This window comes from Leptonychotes weddellii, chromosome 15 (assembly GCF_054177405.1).
Source record: "Leptonychotes weddellii isolate Sample4059 chromosome 15, ASM5417740v2, whole genome shotgun sequence".
Lineage (NCBI taxonomy): Eukaryota > Metazoa > Chordata > Mammalia > Carnivora > Phocidae > Leptonychotes > Leptonychotes weddellii.
Window position 1 is genome coordinate 6994060 of NC_138383.1, and position 22325 is coordinate 7016384.

At 59.4% G+C, this 22325-nt stretch overlaps 1 protein-coding gene across 1 annotated transcript in view; it reads left to right on the plus strand.

Moving 5' to 3' along the window:
- The window catches only part of SDK2 (sidekick cell adhesion molecule 2), a 253050-nt gene that overhangs the window by 213012 nt on the left and 17713 nt on the right, over window positions 1-22325 (plus strand). Inside the window, exons 31-40 of the mRNA XM_081805950.1 lie at window positions 80-183; window positions 664-734; window positions 2432-2567; window positions 4036-4092; window positions 5375-5476; window positions 5630-5745; window positions 11161-11347; window positions 13606-13743; window positions 15937-16098; window positions 18927-19099. Coding sequence (XP_081662076.1) covers window positions 80-183; window positions 664-734; window positions 2432-2567; window positions 4036-4092; window positions 5375-5476; window positions 5630-5745; window positions 11161-11347; window positions 13606-13743; window positions 15937-16098; window positions 18927-19099 — 1246 coding nt within the window. The remainder of the gene's footprint in view (window positions 1-79; window positions 184-663; window positions 735-2431; window positions 2568-4035; window positions 4093-5374; window positions 5477-5629; window positions 5746-11160; window positions 11348-13605; window positions 13744-15936; window positions 16099-18926; window positions 19100-22325) is intronic.

A 22325-nucleotide genomic window follows, 5' to 3' on the forward strand; every position in this document is an offset into this window, starting at 1 on the left:
CCCCACCTTTCCCAAGCAGAGGTGGTGGGGTGAGGCATTAGGGGATACCCCTGCTCATTGAACCCGATCGTGCCCATAGGCTCAAGCCCTTCACGTCCTACAAGTTCCGCGTGAAGGCGACCAATGACATTGGGGACAGCGAGTTCAGCGAGGAGTCAGAGCCACTGACCACTCTGCAGGCCGGTCAGTGCTGCCCTCCCACTCGGATCTTTCTCTTGGCCCACTGGCGCTTCCTGGGCACTGGGCGTTCTCTTCAGAGGGGAGGGGCCCCCAAAGGTGGGAGGGGCAGAGGGCGCGCCGGGCCCTGTGTCTGGCTCCCTGGGCAGAGTCCCAAGGAGGTTTGGGCCAGAGGGGCCTTTGCCATGATTCGGGCACCGATGCCAAGCCCGGCATCCCAGTGTGTTCCTTCTCTGCTGTCCCCAAGCTCATGGCGAACCCCAGAAAACCAGTGAAAGGGCGTGTGGGGGGGGCCTCAGCAGCAGCAACATCAAAAACCTGTGGCTCCAGGGACAAAGAGGAGGGGGGCTCTAGGCTCTTGGGTGCAGACTGGGGTCAGGGCTCCGGGCCCCCTCCCTCCACACTTGCAGAAGAATCTGCTCCCTGTGGCCTGCCAGGGGGCCTAAGGCCCAGTCCCCAGAGCTCACCTGTCTGTCCTCTCCACAGCACCCGACGAAGCACCCACCATTGTGTCGGTGACACCCCACACCACCACCTCCGTGCTGATTCGATGGCAGGTACGGGCCAGCAGCCAGCAGGCGGGGAGGGGCCCATGTCCCAGGAGGACTTAGACACACCCTGTGCAGGGACCAGGAAGGCGACAGCCCCCAGCAAGGTTGGAACATCATACACACATGCCCTCACTCTGCTCTCCAGATAATCCCCTCGGGCAGGCGCTGTTCCAATCCCCTCCTGCAGACGAGAACCCAGTCCTCAGGGAAGTGACATGAACGGGCCTGGTTACACAGCTAGTAAGTGGCAGGGTCAGGCTTAGTGCCCTCCGAGCTGCCAATCCTGGGACAGAAAAGTGCGTGGGGCTTTCAGGGCCCCCTGAGTCCCCATGAATCCTGGCCCACCATCAGTGAAGGGATTCCTGATCAAACCAAACACAGGTGTACATACCTGGCCGGAACCCCAAGTGGGGACCCATGGTCCGGGGACGGAGAACCCCCTTCCTCTGCACACCCCACCCCCTCCCCCCGTTGCCTGCTCTCTGGTGGGCACTTTTTTTTTTAAGATTTTATTTCTTTATTTATTTGAGAGAGAGAGCCAGCACAAGCAGGGGAGAGGGGCAGAGGGAGAGGGAGAAGCAGGCTCCCCGCTGAGCAGGGAGCCTGATGCGGGGCTTGATCCCAGGACCCTGGGATCCTGACCCTAAGCCGAAGGCAGATGCTTAACTGACTGAGCTCCCCAAGCGTCCCTTGGTGGGCACTGTTGTCCTGCCATGGTCTGAGGAAGACCACCAGACGCATCTGAGACCAGGCTGCCGGTCTCTGCCTGCGGGACCCTCCTGTACGCTCTCAAGTCCAGCCTCTGGACTCGGCAGGTCACCCACACGGGCCCCAAAGCAGCAAACCCTTGTCTCGCTTTTTGGCATCAGAGGGGCGGGCATTTGTCCACCACAGCATCCCCAACGGGAGACCCCTTAAGAGGAAACAGGAAGGGGCCCCGCAGCCCCTCCCCAACCCGAGGCCGCACTGCAACAGGACCCTCCCTGGAGTGAAAGTGACCTTGTGCAGCCCGAAGCCAGGACCAGGCCGGCAGAGCCCCGGGCCATCCTGGCGAAGGGGCAGGGAGGTGTCAGTAGCCAGGGAGACAGTGAAGGATCTAATAAAAGGGTGAAGCACTTCAGCGGGATTTTAAAAAGAGGTATCCTAAAAAGTAGTTTTCACCTTCCCCTAAAGCCTGTTCTCCCACTGGGCTGTGGATGGGAGCAGAAAGCGAAGAAGTAGTAAAAGGCAGAGCAGGGGCAGTGCATTCAGGGATAGGGAACGGCCTCGCAGGAACCCCAGGAGATGCTGGTCAGGTGGGAGGTGGCGGGATCACCAGGCCCAGGGAGGCTGGTGCTGTGTGAAGGTATCCCTGGGCAAGGAATGGTCTAGGAGGAGAGCCCAATGGTGCTGTGTGCCCTTGGGCATATGCCTTACCCTCTCTGAGCCTCACCTTCCTGCTCTGGGAATGGGAATGGCATGGAGATTCCAGTCCTTCCCTGCCCCACAGAGAATGTTGCAAAGCTGAAATAACTTCACTGGATGTGCTTCTTAAGTTAAAAATGCTCAGTGTCATTTTGATTTCTTTCCCTGGTGGATGCTCAGGCTCTGCCCTATGGTCACAGGAGGCAGGATGGGGAGGGAGGAAGGGAGAGGGGCGGAGTGGAAGCGGGTGAGCCTCGGGGTTTCCTGCCCCTCCCCATTCTCCACTCCCTTCCCTGCAGCCACCAGCAGAGGACAAGATCAACGGCATCCTCCTGGGCTTCCGGATCCGGTACCGGGAGCTGCTCTACGAGGGGCTGAGGGGCTTCACACTGCGTGGCATCAACAACCCGGGGGCCAAGTGGGCTGAGCTTACCTGTGAGTGGCATCCACAGGGGTCAGGGGACAGTGGGGCCGGGGACACTCCCCTCCCTGCCTGGGAGCTCTCAGCTTCCTGGAGGCACCCTGACCTGAAACCCGCCGCCCTCTCCTGAGTGCACCTCTCCCGAGTGCACCCCTCCCCGCCACCCCCGTCCCATTCAGTCACTGGGTGTTTATTGAGCACCTTCTGCATGCCCTCGGACACTGGAGGCACACCAGTGAACAAGACAGACGGCCCCTGCCCTCTCAGAGCTTGTGGGCTCAAGGAGGAGCCTGCACTCAAGAAGTAAACTAACAATAAATGTCTAAGACAGTTGGCATGACGGCCTTGGGGGCCTTTTCCAGGGGAGTCAGTGTCAGGGAAGGCCTCCCTGAAGATGGCCTTGGCAATGACCCTGATGGATGATCCCAAGTCAACCCATTCAAAGCTAAGGGGAAAGCCCAGCAAAAGGCCTGAGGTGGAAAGGGCCAAGAGTCAAGCCTGCTCACCCCAATAACCTGCTGGTTGGAGGTCACTGTTCTGTCCCAGGGTCCTCGGAATCTGGCCTGCCTGTGGTGGTGGGAAGGAAAGAGCCAGGAGCCTGGTGGGAATCCCAGGGAGAGTCACAGCCAAGGAGGATGACGTGCTTGCCCTTTGGGGCAGGAGGGCGATGGCTGGCGGGGGAGGACCAGAGGCAGGGGTTCCAGTTAGAGGCTCCTGCGGTCACCGAAAGCAGGCGGCTGGGGCCAAGGCGGCGGCTCGGGTTGGACTTGCGGGCCAGGATGGCAGAGGCCGTGGGCTCCGTGACCAGCTCACGGAGGGGCGGGGAGTGGGCAGGAGAGAGGAGCCCAGGGACCTGGGGTCCCCGGGTGGGTGGGAGACGAAGAGCATGCAAAGTGCTGTCCCGTAATTCTCCTAAGGCTTTCGTGCCTTGGCTTCTAACGAATACTAGCAGACAACAAAATGAGTGAACGCAGAGCAAGGGAATATTCACAGAACAACTCAGATGTAGCTGATCCAGCAGCTTACACTATTTTTTTTTATTTTTTGGCAGACATGTGCTTGTGGTTGTGATTTTATCTGCCTCTGGATAATGCTGGCCTATTTCCTGGAAGTAAAAGGGTTTCTTTTAAGAGGGGAAAATTAACACCCCACAGTTTCAGGATGGTTCTATCGAAGTCCCAGCTCAGACGAGGGAGCGACTGGGGACCGAGGGTCCCCCAGAGCTGCCCTCAGGGGTGCTGGGCTCCAGGGGGCTCACGGTGCCCTGTGTCCCCCCGGCCTCGTGGGCACCCTCTCTCACTCCCGCCCGGGACCCCTAACTCAGCGTCGGACACCCGGACACCCCTTCTGTCTGCATGTGCACTGCCAGGCCCCTCCCCCGTCCCGCCCCTCTCCTCGGGGTCCCAGCGGAGCAGGGTGTGTGTGTACTAACCTCCTCTGTCTGCTGTCTCCCTCTGGCCCCCTCGGCCTCCCGCCCCGTAGCCATGTACTCCATGCGGAACCTGAGCCGGCCCAGCCTCACCCAGTACGAGCTGGACAGTAAGTCTCCCTGCATGGCGGCTCCCGAGTCGGGCCCAGGCCTTCCACAGGGATGGGGAGTGTGGGGCCTCTGAGGACACCGGAGTCCGGGCTGAGGGGCGTGCCCGCCTCAGGCCACTTGAAGAATGGGATCGCCCAAAGCACACGTGACTTTCTGGAAACACACAGAAATGTAGAGGGTGACCAGGGAAGCGTGCATCCATCGGGTACAGAACGGAAGAGGGAGCAGCTCCGGTCTTGTGCTCTGTGGGGTGGCTGGGGGGATGACAGGAGGTCCGTGGGAGGAGCTCTGGGTCTGCTGCTTGGAAGGGCAGGCGTCCACGACACTGCCACCCACCTCGTCCCGTTGAAGGCACTTTTCTGCATGGCTCTGTCTTCCAGGCCAACCCCCACCTCCAGAGTGAGCAGGACCCTCTCTGTCCCCCCAGGGACCTGGGAATGTTCCTGATGGGTGCCTGGCCCAAGTCTCGCTCTCCTTCTAAAGTCTGTGGTTCTCCCTAAGGCCCAGAGCTTGGGCAAAGGGGCCCCATTCTCTGTACGAAGCAGAAGCAAAGTGTGAGACCATGTTGTCCTTCTCCTTCCTTCATCGGCCAGTGGCCCACACGGTCTGTGTGGCCGGTTAAATGAGGGTGACTCCCCCACCCACATTCCAGCTGAGTGGCAGAACTCCCCCCGAGGAAGGGGAGAAGGGCAGGGTGCCCAGGGAGAACGGTGGGAGAACCTTCTAGCCTCCCCCGACCAAGCAGGGATGGCAACTCCCATCCAAGGTTTCGCGGCCCATTTTCCTGCAACTGCCCTTTGTCTCTCAGCTTCTGTCCAGGTATCTCCACCCAGGACCCCCAAACTTGGCAAAAACATAGCGTTTCTTAGCCCAGAATTCACATCCAATAAGCCCCTTCCCTGAGGGGTGAGCCCCCTGTGTGAAGAGCTGGTTGATGGGGCCTGGGCAGCTGGGAACTTCAAGCATCTGCCATGGTGGGGACAGGGTGACCCGTGCGTGACCCGTGTGCCCGGGAGGACAATATTGGTTCGCACTAGCTGTCCCTGCATAAATATGCATAGTGTCTCTTTCAGTTTCCAAAGTGTCTAGTATGCTCTCCCTTGGCCGGGAAGCCAACCACAGGCGTCCTGTGTCCCGATTCCCGGCCACCCCACTCCTTACCTCTTCTTTCCTGAACTTCTGGCAGGAACTAGAATCCCGGGCGCATCATCACAGCCTCCGCCCCCCATGCTGGTTCTGCCCCTGCAGGCCAGTGACCTCTCTGTGCCCCCCCTCCCCCAGATCTGAACAAACACCGGCGGTATGAGATACGGATGAGCGTGTACAACGCCGTGGGGGAGGGGCCCTCAAGCCCCCCCCAGGAAGTCTTCGTCGGGGAAGCAGGTGAGCCTGCCCGCCCTTGCAGCCTCAGCCTTCCCCACCCCAGAAGTCCAGCTAGAGGACATACGGGATTCGGGGCCCCACACCATCCCAGCCCACCTCCTCCTCCCTGAAGCCCACTTGTGCCCCTCACTCACGACCTCTCACGCCCTCCAGTGCCCACCGCAACGCCCCGTAACGTGGCTGTCCATGGCGCCACGGCCACACAGCTTGATGTGACCTGGGAGCCACCACCACTGGAGAGTCAGAACGGAGACATCCAGGGCTACAAGGTATGGGGCGCTCCGGCAGAGAAGAGGGTCCGGGGGTCAAAGGGCCAGCTTGGGGGTGGGAGTGACCCCTGGGTGGTAGGAGGGAGAGGTTGGCAGGTCTACACCTGCTCCCTCGGCTGCTTGCACCCAATCCATCGGAATATTGTGCAGTGATACAAAACTACACCTGTCCTCTGCAGCATCCTAGCCAGGCTGAGCTCAGATGCAAGAAGCTCAGGCCTTGCTTCAGGCAAAACCCTCCACCCCAGTCCCCCAGCTCCCAGTGCCAGCAAAAGACCCCTCGAAGTGGTCATTTGACCAACTCTAATTACACTGTTGATTTGGCCAAGCGGCAAAGGACCCCTGGCTAAGGATGTGGACATCTCTGTTTAAAATTATTTCCAGATCTTAGAGGATCTCACATGTTTGAACAGAATTCAGTTCATCTCCAGTATTCTCACAGTCCTGTAGAACTCCTTCATGCTCTTGAATGCTCTGTGAAGCGGGCAGATTAGAAACGTTTGCACCCATTGTACAGATGAGGAAACCAAGACCCGGTTTAGGTGGTCTGGCAAGATCACAAAGGTAGCAGAGCGTCGGACGCCAGGTCTGCTAGCCCTCACCCTGTGCAGGGCAGGGGGGAGGCACGGAACACAATCCCCAGAGGAGGTGGTAGACAGAACAGTAATACTGAGTCTCCTTGGTCGGAGCCGTTGGCTGTGGGGGGTTGTTATTCCAGAGAGAAGCCCAGCACAGTGACGGGGTAGGGAGTGTGAGACCCCTGCGGGGCCTCGTGGTTTACCTGCCTCAGCCCCCTCATTCCACAGGCAGAAACCGAGTTCCCACAAAAGCCAGGGGCTTGCCGGGGTCACATAGCTTGGTAACAGAGGTGGCCCCAGTTGAAGACAGAAACCCACACAGGAGTTTCTTTCCACCTGGGGTGAAGGAGGCAGGAGAGAGGAGGAAAGGCATCTTGCCAAGGGAGCTTAAAGAGGGATGACACCCCGCAAGCCTGCCCAGGAGTGCCCGCTGGGAAGAGCTAAATACTGCACCCCTAGCATATGCCTCCCATGGGAAGGAGGAGGAGCCGGGGCGGAGCCTGCAACAGTTTGGTAGCCACCAGACTGTCAAGGTGTGGAAGTGTCCAGCGAACGTGCAGCCCCAGGAAACGTGCGGACGCCTGGACCGCGTGTATCCCAGGGCTGGTGTCTGCGTGCTTGGAAAACGTGGAGACTGTGGGCATTCTTAGCTGGGGACACGGGATGGCTGCATCCCAGACGTGCATTAACCTGCACGGTAATTAGCACGGACGTTAATGGTGGGCAGACATCACCAGCCAGTGAGCACAGCTCTGGTGAGCTTGATTTGGGTCGGACTGAGCTGTGACGTGTGCACGGGCAGGCACGCCCATGCAGCTAGTCTTTCAGGGACGTGTGTGTTTATTGAGCTGTTATTTTGTGCCCAGTGCTGTTTCTCAGTTTGGACATAAAGCTGTGAACAGAGAGGCAACTTGAGCTTAAATTTTAGGGGAAGAAGACCAGTAATGTACAAAACAAGTAGCCCCTCCAGAGGGTGGCAAAGGACACAGATGAAGGGCATAGAGAAAGCGAGCCAGGGCGAGGTTTGGCATTTTAATAGGGAATAGGGTCGTTAGGAAAGGATTTAATGCGAAGCAGACACCTGAGCAAAAATGAAGAACAGGGTGAGAATCACATGTTCTTCTGGGAGGAGAACATTCCAGAAAGAGGGAAAGAAGAGCAAAGGTCCTGGGGTCGGTGGGTGCTTGGCGTTTACAAAGCTCCACAAAGAGCCAGTGCGTCCGAGTGTGTGTGGAGGGCAGTATGATGGGAGATGGGTCCAAGCAGTGACCTGGGCTATATCACGCAGGGCCCTCAAGGACTGGCTGTCACTCAGAATGAGAGGACAGCTGTGGACGGTTTGGGGCAAAGGAGGGCCACAGGTGACTTGGGTTTTTAAAGGGCTGTGCTGAGAACAATCTGAAATGGGGAAAGCACAAAACCACAAGGAGGGGACTGAAACAACTAGGTGAGGCATGGTGGCGCTTAGGCCAGGTGATATCAGCAGGGAGAAGTGTTTGCTCTCTGGCTCCATTTGAATGGTGGAGCTGGTAGAATTTGCTGAATCGAATGTGGAGTGTGAGAGAGGATTTACAAGCAATTCGATGATGGAGCTTCCAGACACAGAGCAGGAAAAGACAAAAGAGTGTGGAAGGAGGATGCTTGCTGGGGGAGAGCTGGAGTCAGCTCAAGACGTCTGTTGGACCCCCAAGGGGAGACACCAAATGTAGCTGGGTTTACATGTCTGGAGTTCAAGAGAGAGGGTCTAAGCGGGAGATGTGAATTGTGAGTCCTCAGTATATAGATGAAAGACCAGAGATTAGACACGTATAGACAGAAACCACAAGAAGACTGAAAACTGAGACCTAGAACCAAAAAAAAAAAAAAGGGGGGGGACTGAAGTCCCAGAACCTACATTAAGAATGTGCTCCTAGGGGCGCCTGGGTGGCTCAGTCGTTAAGCGCCTGCCTTCGGCTCAGGTCATGGTCCCAGGGACCTGGGATCGAGCCCTGCATCGGGCTCCCAGCTCCGCGGGAAGCCTGCTTCTCCCTCTCCCACTCCCCTTGCTTGTGTTCCCTCTCTCGCTGTGTCTCTCTCTGTCAAATAAATAAAATCTTTAAAAAAAAAGAATGTGCTCCTGGAGGAAGGAGGACTCTGATGTACCAAATACTACTGAGAGCTCAAGTAAGATGAAATCTAGGAAGCAACTGTGCAGGAATTGTCAGACTACAGCCCAATGGCTCAATCTGGCCCCCCACTTGTCTTTGTAAATAAAGTTTTATTGGAACACAGCCACATTCATTTGTTTATAAATTGCCCGAGGCTGCTTTTGAGTTACCACAGAGATGTGTGGCCTGCAAAACCTGAGATATTTATTACCTGGCCCTTCACAGAAAGCTTGCTGAGCCCCAAATTATTGCATTAGCTAGCTCAAGTTTACAGGTGACTCTGACAAGGGTTGGGGGCCGGGGATGCCGGCTTGGAGGGATTCAAGAAAGAATGAGGGGAGGCAGCGAGTACAGATACCCCTTTTAAGGAGTGTTGCTTTAAAGGGAAAAGGAAAACAGGAATTAGAAACAGTCAACAGAGGGAGTTTTAAGACAGAAGAAATGACAGCTAGTGGATGTGCTGATAATGATCCCAGGAAGAGGAGAAATGTGATTCTAGGAAGAGCGGAAGCTGTGGGGGGGTGGGGGATGAGGTCCTGGAGGAGGTGAGAGGGGCTGGGATTTCGTGCTCGAATGTAACATAGTCTTATGGAGGAGCCGACAGTGCAGACGTGGTGGAGGGAGGCAGGCAGAGGAGTGGACACAGGGACCCGGGGAGGTATAGGAGACGCCCGGAGATTGTGGAGAAAATCTCCTCTGATTGCTTCTCGGTGAAGGAGCCTCAGCTAGGAGTGAGGAGGGGAGGGGCAGTGGGGGAGGAGTGGATGAGACCGGGATGCAGGAGATGCGCGCAGGGGAAGTGGACCAGGGCGGTGTAGCACGGTGAAAATTGAAAGTGTGAATTCCCAGTCAGCTGTGGCGTGTGGCCGTGGACCTGATTTAACTGAGGCTGAAATTGGCCTGTTGGAGCCGATGAAGCCCGAAGGGCAGGGGATTGGAATCCTCCACCAGCTCCAGCCTGCATGAGGTGCTTATTCATTAGCAAGCCTCTGCGGAGCCCCAGCAGGGTGCCAGGCACGATTCTAGGTGCTTGAGACACCAGGGAGCCCGACCCACCAAGACGGCAGCCCTCTGCGGAGTGCACTTCCTAGTAGACACCCGGCTACCTGTTGGTGTGCGCTATGACGACCGCTTGCCCCTTGGGCTGGCAGCCATGTCTCTGGTTGGTCCCTTTATAGCAGAAATCCTCCAAACAATCTTCTGGGCCCGCCACCTCCAATCCCTGTCCTCCCAGGATCGCTTCAGCCGGCTCCAAGTAGCTTCTCACCCCCGACGAAAGCCCTTCCTGTCCAGGCCTCAGTGATTCCTAAGTTCAATGGAAGTCAGAGGCAAGCCTCACCCTACCTGGCTCAGCACCCAAGTTTGACCCGGCAGACCTGTCCCTCCTCCGAGAAATGCTTTCTTCTCTCCGCTTCCCATGCTAGCTGTCCCAGCTTCTCCCCAACCCCTGAACATCGAAGCCCCCAGGTCCCCTTGCGACTTTCTACATTCATTGTCTCCGTGTGCACTCAAAAAGTCCCATCTGTGTGCTGATAACACCCAGATCTCTGACGTTCACCTTGGCCTTTCCCCCCACGCCCCAAATTCAGCAGGAGCTTTGTCCACTGTTGTGTGCCCATCACTGTGAACAGTACTTAATGAACAACCTTATCAACTTTCTCTCTGATATCTACTCGTATCAGAAGAATGTTTTTCAAAGTGGGCGGGGTTAGATGAAAGCAAGGATTTCTGGGTGACAAGATGTCCTGAGTGCCAGGTGGGGACCCTTGTGTTTAGCAGAGGAAGCTAAATTGAGAAATTGACGGCCTTCGCGCGCAGAAACCTCCTCCTTGGCCAGCAGGTGGCGCCAAATAGTCGCTGATCGTCCCCGGGGGCTTGCGGCTGGCAGCTTCCCCGCGGGTTTCCCAAAGTTCCTGACACCAGTGAGGAATCTGAGCTTCGCTGCCCCTGAGCACTAAGTAATCAGAACCATGTGGAGCGCAGCAGGTGGACTAAAACCTTCTTCACTCCTTACCACCTAGCTCCTCCTCACCTTGGTCCTGGAAAGTGGGGTGTCTTAAGCCCCACTAGTCAGCCGACAAATCCATGGCTCAGGGGTGTCACCTGGTGAAGTCACCGTGCTCATGAATGGCGCACTGGGGTTCAGCCCCAGGCTGGCCTGCAGGTGAATTCCCGGGCAGGTGAATCACCAGGGGCCTTAACCGGCAGGCGCTTCGCAGCAGGTGCCGGGTGGGCCTGACATTCCCCATCCCTAACCAGCTCCCAGGTGATGCCATGAGCTGGTCCTTGCACTCTCCTCTTGGTTGGGGAGGAGTCTACCCACCCTGCACTTCCCTCCCCGGCTCAGGGTCCGGAGGAGCAGAATTGGCTTCTTCCTCCGCTAACGGTATTCCGAGGGCCGATGGGCCCGTGCTATGCTAAACCCTCCAGGCCCATGGCAGACAGCTACGTGGGGTCTGTGCTCTCCTGGGGTTTAGTCTGGCAGAGACTGAAGTACTCGCTGTGAAAAGGAAGGTTCTGGAAGGGTTTCTAAAACAGCTCTTAAATACTTCTGTTCCTTGCGTGACTCATGCCCATTGTGGGGGGTGTGGACGGTATGAGCGAAGGTGTCTCTGCGACCCTGGGGCTGGGGGGGGCAGGAGGAGAGTCAAGTGTGTCCGCCTCGCTCCCACAACTGGCTGTGCCCACAGATTTATTTCTGGGAAGCCCAGCGGCGCAACCTCACGGAGCGGGTGAAGACGCTCTTTCTGGCGGAGAACGGCGTGAAGCTCAAGAACCTGACGGGCTATACCACCTACATGGTCAGCGTGGCAGCCTTCAACGCCGCGGGGGATGGGCCTCGGAGCCCCCCGACCCGGGGCCAGACCCAGCAAGCAGGTGGGGGAGAGAGGCAGGAGGGGGAGGGCGGTGGGGGGCACCTGTGCTCCTGGGGCGGGGGGTGTGGTGGGAGTAGCTGTCTTATCGGCTGAGATGTCTGGGCTGGACACCCAGGCCCCACGAGACGGCCTCCAGAGGTGGAGAGCACAGCCCAAAAAGAGGGGCCTACATGAGAGGGCTCGGAAGACAGAGGCTGTCCCCAGAGAGCCTTGGAGAGAGCCCCCAGATGTCCCCAGCCCTCCCCACATCTTGTAGCCCGCCAGCCCAGTTCTGCCCATACCTTGTTCCTACCCAGCTTTCTTATACGGCGCCGGCTTTGTTCCTTCTACAAGTATTTACTGAGCATCTTCTAGGGACCCGCACTGTGCTAGATGCTGGGAACACAGCAGTCAAGGTCCCCACCCTAGGGAGTGGGACAGATCATAAACACATATCTAGGTGAATCGGCCTCAGGTGGCGGTGAGTGCGAGCAGTAGAAGGACGGGGGCAGGGGTGGACACGTGGCCTTGGACAGATCTGCCTGCAGCGGCCTCTGAGGTTTGACAGCTGAGACCTGAGTGGGAAGAGACCAGCGTGGGAAGCTCTGGAGGAAAGGTTCCGGGCAGAGGGAGCAGCAGGTGCAAAGGCCTCGAGGCCGGAGGGGATTAAAGGAACAGCCGTGTGGCTTGAGAGGAAATGGCCCAAGAGGGTCAGGGAGCCTTGGAAGAAAGTCTGGGATGGATTCTCAGAGCACTGGGGGATCATTGGTGGGTTTAAGCAGTTGGGCAACAGGATCCGGCTTATGTTTTTAAAAACTTGCTCTGACGGCCGTGTGGGAGACAGACCAACAGAGGAGGGAGGCAGGGAGGCCGGTTAGAAGGCTGGATGGTGATGGTCAGAACCCTGCTGCCCGCACGTGCAGAGCTGGGCCTATATATAGAGTCCGAAGACACTTTTCGGGCAGTGATAGGCTAGCTCCTTCCAGAAGCCCTGGCATGGGCAGGGCAGGTGTCACCCGTTTCAGTGAGTAGGGGTGGACTGGGCAGTGATGCTTCTTGCCCAGGACCCCCCGGCCCGCCAGTCGGGGAGCAGAGGTTGGAGGCCAGGGCAGGTGAGCTGGCCCTGGGCTGTCTTCACTGAACGGCAGCTCCTTCGCCTGTCGTGGAGCTCCCCCCTGGTGCATTAAATGCAAGCCTTTTGTCCTGAGCACCCCCACCCCCCCAGCATTCTTCCCAGCCTGCTGCTTCCCAGCCTGTAAATTAGCTTCTCTCTTAAAGAGAGGACCAGACCGTGGAGTCAGTTCTTAAGCATTGTCCTCTTTGGGGCCAAGCCATGGCTCTAGGGCAGCCCTTTTCCTCCACTGGCTCCCGAGGGTCTGATCTGTCTGTCTGCCTGCTTGTCCAGACCACTCTCCGTCAGTGTCATGGGGCGGATGTGAGCCCCTGGGAGCCTGGAAGCTTCCGGCAGCAGGACAAAGTGTTCTGACCCATGTCCCTCTTGCTTAGCGGAGGCAGGAAAGGCCCCTGGAGCTCGCCTCCCTCCTTCAAAGACTGCGGGCTGGGGCTGCCTCCCGGAGCTGGAGCGGAAGCAGGGTCCAGATTAGCTTCGGCTCAGTGCGGGGGGCGGCACGGGACAATAATAATAGCGTGGTCATCCCGCCTGAAGCCAGCTCTGCGCTTCCTTCCCTTCCTCTTTGTCCTCCCCATCCGAGTCCCCCACGGCCCCCAGGCTTTCAGGGTCATTCCAGGCTTCTCGGCCAAGAAAGCATCTCTTCCAGATGGTTTGACCGTCCCTGTTATGGGCTGCTTCTGACAAGCGTGGTCTCTCCGTGACAAGCCCTGGAGCCCCAGGGACCGGAGAAAGGCCACACGGCTGCAGGTCCATCATCTTCTTGTTCACCACCTGCCTCATGCTCTGAGGCCTAGGTGGCCCTGCCTTCACCAGGGAAGGCCAAAGACAAGCCCTACAAAGCTAGGACCTCGCCTGGCCCCACAGCGACCCTGGAGGTTCAGGACCACTTAGCAGGAAGAAACTGAGTTTCCTAACTTTAGGGAAAAGGCCGTTCTCTTTCCTCCTCATTCTTGGACTCTGGTATTGGAAAGAGAGTGCTAGCAGCGTCAGTGGGGGAGGGGAGGGGCACGGATGACCTCTGACGACCCCCTGTCCTCTCTCTCTTCCCTGGGGCCCAGACCCAACCACCCCTGCTGGTTTCTGGAAGCCGAGCAGGGCTTTGAATGTCCATGTGAGAACAAAACAAACCCTTTGCTGTCTCCCTGCAGCCCCCAGCGCTCCCAGCTCGGTCAAGTTCAGTGAGCTGACCACAACCTCGGTGAACGTGTCCTGGGAGGCCCCGCAGTTCCCCAATGGTGTCCTGGAAGGTTACCGGCTGGTGTACGAGCCCTGCACCCCCGTGGACGGTGAGTGGGGCCCTCCTAGCCCGGCTCCCAAGGCCTTTCTCTCGCCGGGGTCACTGCACAGAGTCAGATGCGGTGAGCGTCTCCCTGGCTCGTAAAGGGAGACACGGGGGCCAGACGAGAAAGGAGCATTTCCCCACCAGCGAGCGGGGGGCAAAGCTGAGCAGCACCCTAGGTCTCCCGAATCCGGCCGAAGTGAGGAGGAAAGGAAGGGAGCCTGCAGGAGTTACGGCGCTGCCTGGTGGCCAAGCTGCTGTCAGGCCCAGGAAGATGGGGGAGCCTTATTCTGGATAGGTCTTTGCCTCTCGTGGGGTCAGGAACTTGTTTGAGCCTCGCCCCAGAAAGCACAAGTTTGGGGGAGTCGCTGCACCCCTGTTCCCTTGTGAACCTCCGATCAAGAACCCCGATGTGCAAGTCACCTTCCTCTCAGCGGGAGCCCCATTCGTCTAGCTGTCCTTAGAGCCCCCAGTGGCCCCTGCCCCACCCCTTCCTCCAGGGCCCTGGGTGGACCCTTCCCCACTCCCAGGCGCCCAGGCCAGGCCGTGCTAACCCTGACCGTGGATGTTAGATGCTTGCCAGCGCTCCGGCCCCACGCTGACGTGAGCGAGCCCAGGGCGAGCCCAGAAAGCACGGCCATCGACTTAGAGGGGCTTCTGGCTGCCTGGGTCCAGTTTCAGAGCCCAGCAAGGACTCGGGGGGTGTGGCTGGCTCACAGGTGGTGGCCTGATGGCCTGAGGTCACCTCCTCACTCTCACCTTTCCCTGACTACAGAGCCTGGCCAGAACAAGGGGCGGAGCCCTGGGAGAGCCACAGGGGCCAGCAGTCCCGGGCCAGCCGAGGGAACAATGGCCCTCAGTCTTCCCACCGTCACCTGCCTACCAGCAGCTAGTTCATTCTGCAAAGCGGCACTGTGTTCTGGGCCTCTGGCGGGGGGGCGGGCCAGGAGATGTGGTCAGGTGCAGGCCCCGGGAAAGGGGCCGTCTCTCCCTCAGACAGGAAGGAGAGGGCAGAGGTCACGGGGACAAGATGCAGGCGGACAGGACAGGCTCTCCTCACAGTGGCCTCTGCCTGACCTACCCAGGGGGCTCCCAGCCCTTGAGAGGTGTGAGCACCTGGCCTTCCCGTTCCTCGGTCCGGCACGGCCTGGCCGCCTAACTAACTTCGTGCGCTCGCCTAGTCCCATCCACTCTGCGATGGCCCCTGATGAGACCGTCAGGCCCTGGGTGTCACTGTGCCACGGCTCAGCCCAGGGTTCAGGTCAGCAGCAAACAGGCCTCACAAGAACCCAGCGATGACCCCCGCCCCTTTCCTGCTGGGAAAACCACGGCGCAGACCGATGAGGGACTTGCTCAGAAATGTCAAGGAACAGGTACCCAGCACTGCTGTTCTGGGTCCCCCGCGGTGACTTCCTTCCTTCAGAAGGACCCCTCGAGCAGCCATCGCTCTGTCGTTGGGTACTTATTTACTCGTAAGATAGTCTGGGCAGATGCCGGGTGCCAGGTGCTCTTTTATTTAGCCTCATAACATCCTGTCCATGATGCCGTCAATACCCTCATTCAGTAGAACAACAAACCAAAGCTACGGCAGGGGAGGGCCCGCACTGGGCTGTGACCTGCAAAGCCCATCCCCTAGGGGCCACCACCGTGCTTGGAGGACACGGGAGATCACCCCCAGTCCCGACCCCTGGGGAGGCTGGTGGTCGGGAGGATTTGAGCCATGAAGCATGGAGCACAAACCTCGACCTCCTGAAAACCATCCCAGCCTCCCCTCTAGTTGCTGTGATTTGGGGTGCAGTTGATGGAGGGCCCGCTGTGAGCCCCCGGCCCTTGCTGGCGGACCCGAGGCTGTCCTCAGCTGTAGGGACTGGCTGCAGGTGTCTCCCCTCCAACTCCGGACTCAGGGCTTCTGTAGAAGAAGGTGATCCTTGGGATTCCAGTTCTGTGGAATTCGGGGGGCAGAACACATTTGGGGTACAATGGTTCAGTGGAACAGGTGGGGGGGGTCATTTCCCACCAGATGCTGAAGGACCCTGTGCGTCCTCCCCAGACAGATCGTCCCTAGCTCTTCTCAAACTTCTCCTGCCAAGGAGCCCTTTCTCCCGAGAACGGCCCGCAGGACTGCGTGTTTGGGAAACACAGCTGCGTGGCCTGACTTGAAGGCCCCCCACAGCCACCACATGCTGTGCTTCCTTCCCAGGCGTCAGTAAGATCGTGACAGTGGACGTGAAGGGTAGCAGCCCTCTGTGGTTGAAGGTGAAGGACCTGGCCGAGGGGATGACCTACAGGTTCCGCATCAGAGCCAAGACCTTCACCTATGGGCCAGAGATCGAGGCCAACGTCACCACCGGCCCAGGAGAAGGTAGGGGAGCGCAGGACGGACAAGGGGGCTGCTGCCGTCCACACACCGCGTTCAGCCCCTGAGTCAGAAGGGGGTATCCAGAGCTGTGCTAGATCCTGGAGGTGCAGAGATGAGGGAGACGGGGTCTAGAGGGGGCAGAGCCACAGCCCGAGAGAGTACAGGGGTGGGGCCTGGGGGGGGAGGAAGGGGGACGAGGGAGGCATTTAAAGGAGGTGATTAAGGAGGACTTTATCGGGGGGTGGCGTTCAGACAGACACACCAAAACACAAGCCAGCGTTGGGAGTATCCTAAGGCAGCTCTGGCAGAGGAGAAGGGGGAGGGCTGGGTGGCCAGGTGCAAGGGAAGGCGGGCCTGGGCCCTGGAGGATCACCTGTCATCAGAGGGTTTCTTGAGGTGCCACATAAGTCAGAGCCCCCCAGGGTTCTGGGCCCTGAGCCCCAGGAAATCGGAATCTCCGACCATTCACCCTGGGAACGTGCATTTGAACCAGAGCTGGGGTGACTCTTTGCCCAGTGCTCTGAGCACCCCTGCTCCCGGGGGTGGGGGCGGGCATCCAGGCCACAGGCAGGGGGACCTGCCAGGCTGCATCCTCCCTAGACAGAGGTGACAGAGGGAAGAAAGGAGCAGGGCAGTTAGAGATCAGGCAGCGCACTGGGCCCGAGGGGGATGGGGAGGGGGACGCTGGGGACCAGGACCGCAGAGGGTTCTGTCTGAGCTTGTGACACTTCTTGAGGTCAGCCTTGAGGTGGGGGACTTGTTCAGCCGCCTACTGTGGTTGAGGTTTGTTCTCCGAAGTCCTTGTCACCCAGGCAGGATGTCCTCTGCTGAACACAACCAACCTCTGCTCCCTTCTTCCCTGAGAAAGGACACAGCCCATCTCAGACTTTCCCTGAAATCCCTCCTCCTCCTCCTCCTTCTCCTCCTCCTCCTCCTCCTCCTCCTCTTCCTCCTCCTCCTACTCCCTGCCCTGTGGGCCGAAGTGCAGCTTAGCTAGGCCTGTGGGAGATGAGCGGGGGGCCTGTCCTTGCCTCTCACCTGTGGGCAGATGTGTTCTCCCCTGCTGGGCAGGGCTGGCCACCCTGCACTTTCTCTTTGTGGGCACTTTCTGTTCTCCGCCCCGGGTTCTGCAGAGAAGCCGGCTGGTTTCTAGGTTCCTGCAGAACGGAGCCTGCAGGGCCGCCGGAGGAAGCCGCCCCCCCCCTGCCCTGCACCTGCCCCCAGCCCTCCTGTGCCGCCTCTTCACCTGAGCCAACTTCCCTGGGAAACAAAAGCAGGAAGCGAGCTGGCAGGGACAAAGGGAGGCAGAGCACTGGGGACAGGAGAAGGCTGGAGGACTGGTTGTTCTAACCTGAGGCTTCAAGTGTCCCAGACGGGGCGTGGGAAGGGGGCAGGCAGGAAGTTCGGAGGAGGCAGTGGGGGTCCCTCTGAAACAGAGCTGAGCTGTGCCCGGTGACTGTGGGCGAGGAAAGGACGTGCCATCACGCATCCTCTTCCATCCAGACCAGGCAGTCGCTAGAAGTGCTAGAAGCTTCTAGTCCAGGAGTTGATGACAGCTCTCAGCCTTGAGTTCTGTCCTGTGCGGAATGAGAACTCGGGGTCCTGAGAGCACCCCCCCACCCTTCACACCCCGCTTGGGCTCTGTCCCACACCCCCTGACCCCTCAGCCGCCTTTGCCCTGAGCTGTAGGCAGGATGTACATTGGGGAAGGAAGGAAGGAAGGAAGATGAGGCTCTCTGAGGTCACGGGTCAGGACTGGACACGGGCCGGGCGGTGGGCAGCCAAGCTCTGGTCGTGAGTCCCCGGCCTGCTGTCCAGCCTGCCAACTGCCCTGGGCCTGGAGGATCTTCAGTCTGGAGCTGGATTCCAGGCCCTTTGCCGTAGGCGTCCGTAGCCGACACTCGGCGCTCACTTGGCCCAGCGATCACCCCCCCACTCACTCACCAACTTGTTCCCCTCGTCCCACAAGTGCCCAGCTCTGCAGGTGCAAGGCTTCAGGTCCAGTGATGAGCAGGCATATAGGAGATGGACCGCAGGGTCAGGGCTCTGGGGACGGTCAGAGCCCAGGGGACGGGCACCCCCAGAGAGGCGGGGCTCGGGACCCTCCAGAGCTAGAACTGGCTCACTCCTCGGGCTACGCAAGTGAGCTCTCCCCTGCTTCGGCTCCTGGGGCTGGTGTCCAGGTGGCTGACGTGACAGGCGGCCACTCTGACGGACCCGCCAGGACAGCCAGCGGCAGGGCCCACTCCGCCCTCCTCCCGTGCTCCCAGCCTCCTCCTTGGCCCAGTGAGGGTGGGCGTATTTCAGGCAGCAAGTAGGGAGGACATTGCCATCCTAGGCCAGGAGACAAGATGTCAGGGAGCCCTGCAGCCCCCCAAAAACCAACCCCCCACTTATCCTAGGCCCACTCCACCATCATCACACCCACCTCTACCATCCCCCCAGGACACATCCCTTCAAGCCTTACATTCCAAAAGGGTCTCACAGATGGGGAAACCGAGGCACTGGCGGGCTATGTGACTTGATCAAATTCACCCGTCTAGTGAGTTCGGGTCTCCTGACTTTGCTCCGGGGATCTTCCTGGCATTACCCTATATACTTCTCCTGGCCTTGAATTTGGAACAAGGGGGTGTAGGTGACCCAGAGAACACAGTTGCATCAGCAGGCCCGGCCTAAAACCCCCTCCTCGGGCCTTGGCGCTCGCAGGGTTTTTGGAGACTCTGGCCGGGCTCGGAGCGGGGGCTGTTGTTTGGCTGCCCAGCCCCCCTGCTGGAGCACAGGGAGCTGGGCTGGGGGGCCGTACCTCCTCTTGCCCACCATGTGCTTTGCAGGTGCCCCCGGGCCGCCTGGAGTGCCCATCATCGTGAGGTACAGCTCTGCTATCGCCATCCACTGGTCCAGCGGAGACCCTGGCAAGGGGCCCATCACCCGCTACGTAATAGAGGCCAGGCCATCAGGTATGCGCTGCCCCGGGCTGAGTGCCTCCCTCTGGAGCGGGTTCCGGGTCTCGCGCTCTCCTGCTGGAGTCCCTCCACCTGGCGGCCTTGTGTCCTCCTGAGAAGGCACCTCCAGGTGAAGCTTCACTCCAGGTGAAGCTAGAGGGGGCCCTGGGGCGAGTGGGAAATGGAGAGTCGCACCCTCAGGTGGGGGACACCCCGGGGTTCCCTGGAGAATGGCACTTAGCACCAGGTGAGGACCAACTCGGATGGAAGATCATTCCAGAAACCAGAGGAGCAAAGTTTGCCCCCACCCCCCACCCCGATGAACCACCAAGTCTTTCATGAAACCCGCCTGACCAGTGTCCCGTCGGGAGGCCGGCTGTCCCCCGGGGATGCTGGCCGCCTCCTTGAGGTCCGCCTCTGCCATCCTGATGATCTCAGCAGTTCCGGTAACGGTATCAGGGGGTGGTCAAGCCTGAAATCGAATCACAAGAGCTTTCAGAGCCATCAGGAGACCAGCGACTGATGAGTCGCTCCAGGGGGCTGCTCCCCGCGCTCCCCGCTTCATCCTCGTCGGTCGCCGTGACGCCCGCTTCTCCCGGCCAGCTAGGTTTCCCAGTTCACCAGAGGCGCCAGAGCCCACGGAGAGCTGGAGGCTTGTTCTTGGTACCCCACGGTCCTGTGATTAGCCGGCTGAAGTGGAGAAGGGCAAACAGCACGAATAGCAAGTAATAATCAGAATGGGAGGTAGTCAGGCATATCAGTAGCTAATACTTCTAATGAGAGCATCGAAGGATCCCAAAGGCAAGCTTAATACCTCAGGTATGAGCGCTAATATCTTAATAGCCAAGAGTTAATGCCCGGCCGTTCCAGGAAGCAGCCACCCCCCCCCCCCATTGCCCTCATCTTATGCTAATAATTGCAGCGGCGAACAGCTATTTCATCTAGCAACTCCCATCCAGTGTGTAGCTGGAAGGTGTGTGCGGGGTTGGCTCCCCCCCCACCCCAGATGGTCCCTCCCCGGCCCTCCGGTGCGGGCTGCTGAGTTGGCCAGGAGACCGCCCCGTGCTTCTTCCCACAAGGGCCCATGCCTCTGCTCTCCATCCACGTCGGCAGGCCGGCATGCCCGGCTGTGGAATGTTGGCTCCAGACTCCGGGCCTGCTGATTTTCCAGCATGGGACCTGGGGCTGTGCCTTGGTGCGCACAGATGGATTCAAGGCAGGACCCCCTAAAGGGTCGGGATGGGGAGCAGTGCCCGAGATCTGTGACAGAGATCGAAGGCTGTGAGGATGGAGTGAGTGGAGGGCAAGGGGAAAGCCGGGCCTCTCCCTGGGGCTGCTGGAGACATCTCCCCTCCTCTGTGCCCCCGGGCTGTACATCCTCCTCATCTCCAAGATGAAACTGCTCTTGTCCCATGCCAGCCCCCTCCCCCCGCCCCCCGGCATTGCCGGATAGCATCGCCAAACCTGCCCGCCTTCTACACACCGGGAACTGCCGGGCCCCCGCAGAGCAAGGAGGGGGAGGGGCTCACTCTAGGTTTCCGGCCCCGTGGAACCCGCCGTGCGCATCAGCCCACTCCTGGGGCTGGAGGCCAGAGCCCCAGCATGACATTCCAGCAGCTTCGGGCCTGGCCCCGTTGCCGGGGCCCCACCGTTTGTTTCTGCACAGGGCAGAGCAAGGTGGGTCAGACAGCAGGCCGGAGGCCCCATCTTCTGCCAGGCAGCAGGGTCCTGGACGAGCCCGCCCAGCCAACACTGAATCCGCTGCGGATCTCGAAGGGCACCATCCTGGACACCCAGCTGGCGTTCGGTGCTGGGGGGAGCCCGACAGCTCTAGGCTGAAGCACCACCTCGCCACTTAGGGCTGCTGGAGCCTGGGAGGACAGGTTCTCTCTCTCTCTCTGATCTGTAACACGGGCACAGTGGTTCTTCCTTTTCCCCGGCACTGCCATGGGTGTGGAAAGTAAAGCCCTTAGAACCACAGCGCTCAACGAGGGAGTGTCGTCACCATGATTGTTGTCGTCACTGTGACTGTCATTGAAAGGGAATGAGAGCTTGCAGGGGCATGGGAGGAGAATGGATTTGCACCCCAAAACTCGGATCTCGGGGCATGCAGTGCTGAAATCGGAGCACGTGATGTTCGGAGAAGGTCGGGGAAGAAGGTTTTCGTTCGGCCATCCCACCAGCACTTAGAGGACGCCTGGGCTGGGTGCTGGGCGCCGGGTGCTGGGCTGCAGAGGTGAATCGGGCACAGTCCTCGCCCTGGAGAGACGGCACAGCCTAGCAGGGGAGAGTCACAGGGTGCATGAGGCAGATGCCCAAAACAAAGACGTGAGATGGAAGCTGAGGCCAAGCTCAGGACCCCAAGCCTTTGTGAGGACAGCAGGACATAGACAGGGCCCCACGGCTGCCTTCCAGTTGGAGGGATCTGGACGGGTAGGACAACGCTCGGAAGGTGCCGGCACACTCTTGGTCCACAGTTCAGAGGTGACGAGGGGGGAGATGGTGCCTCCGCTAGAGTTCCTGACGTGAGTGGGCCGGTAACAGGCGTAGTGAAGGAAACCGAATCCATCAGCCCCTGGAAGAGGCTGGAAGGGCCAAGCTGGAGTTAGGGGGTAGCCCGTGGACCCGCAGGCGGCTCTTCCCAGAAGGAGCTCAGGAACGGATGAGGAGGAATAGTGCCTTGCTGAGGCTGAGGCAGGAGCTCGTCTGGGGCCCCAAGGTGACCTTCCTAGATCCACAGGATGGAGGACCTAGGAGCCCAGCCCACCGAGGTCCTTCTAAGATCTCTGGTCACCTGGGCCATGTGAAAAGGGTGGCCTGACGCTTTAGTTGCCAAATCAGCCCTTCCCCAGCACAGGCAGGGGGACTCACCGTCTTCCCAAGGGCCATGCCAGCCCCGCTGGCCCCGCATGGAGCCTCTGGCCGGGGCCCCCACCCAGCCTCCCCATCACAGGGCCCTGCAGGTGCTTGCACTTCTCTTGCGTGGGGCAGCATGCTCACCGCTCCTTCTGAATGAGGTGGAAATGAATTAGGTCCCAAGGAGGCAAGACCCAGAGAGCCGGAGAGCCGCGGACAAAGGGGCAGGCCTGAAAGGAAAGTCAGGAGCTCAAAGGGTGGGGGTGGTTGGGGACAACGTGGGTGGAGAACAGATGGGGGACCCCTCTAGGCTTGTCTGAGCTCTTTCTCCTCAGATCTCTGCTGCTCAGCAAGGAGACCACTGAGGATGGGCCCCGTAGGTCCACGCACTCACAGGCGAGCCCAGCCCCTCCTGCAGCTATTTAAAAAAAG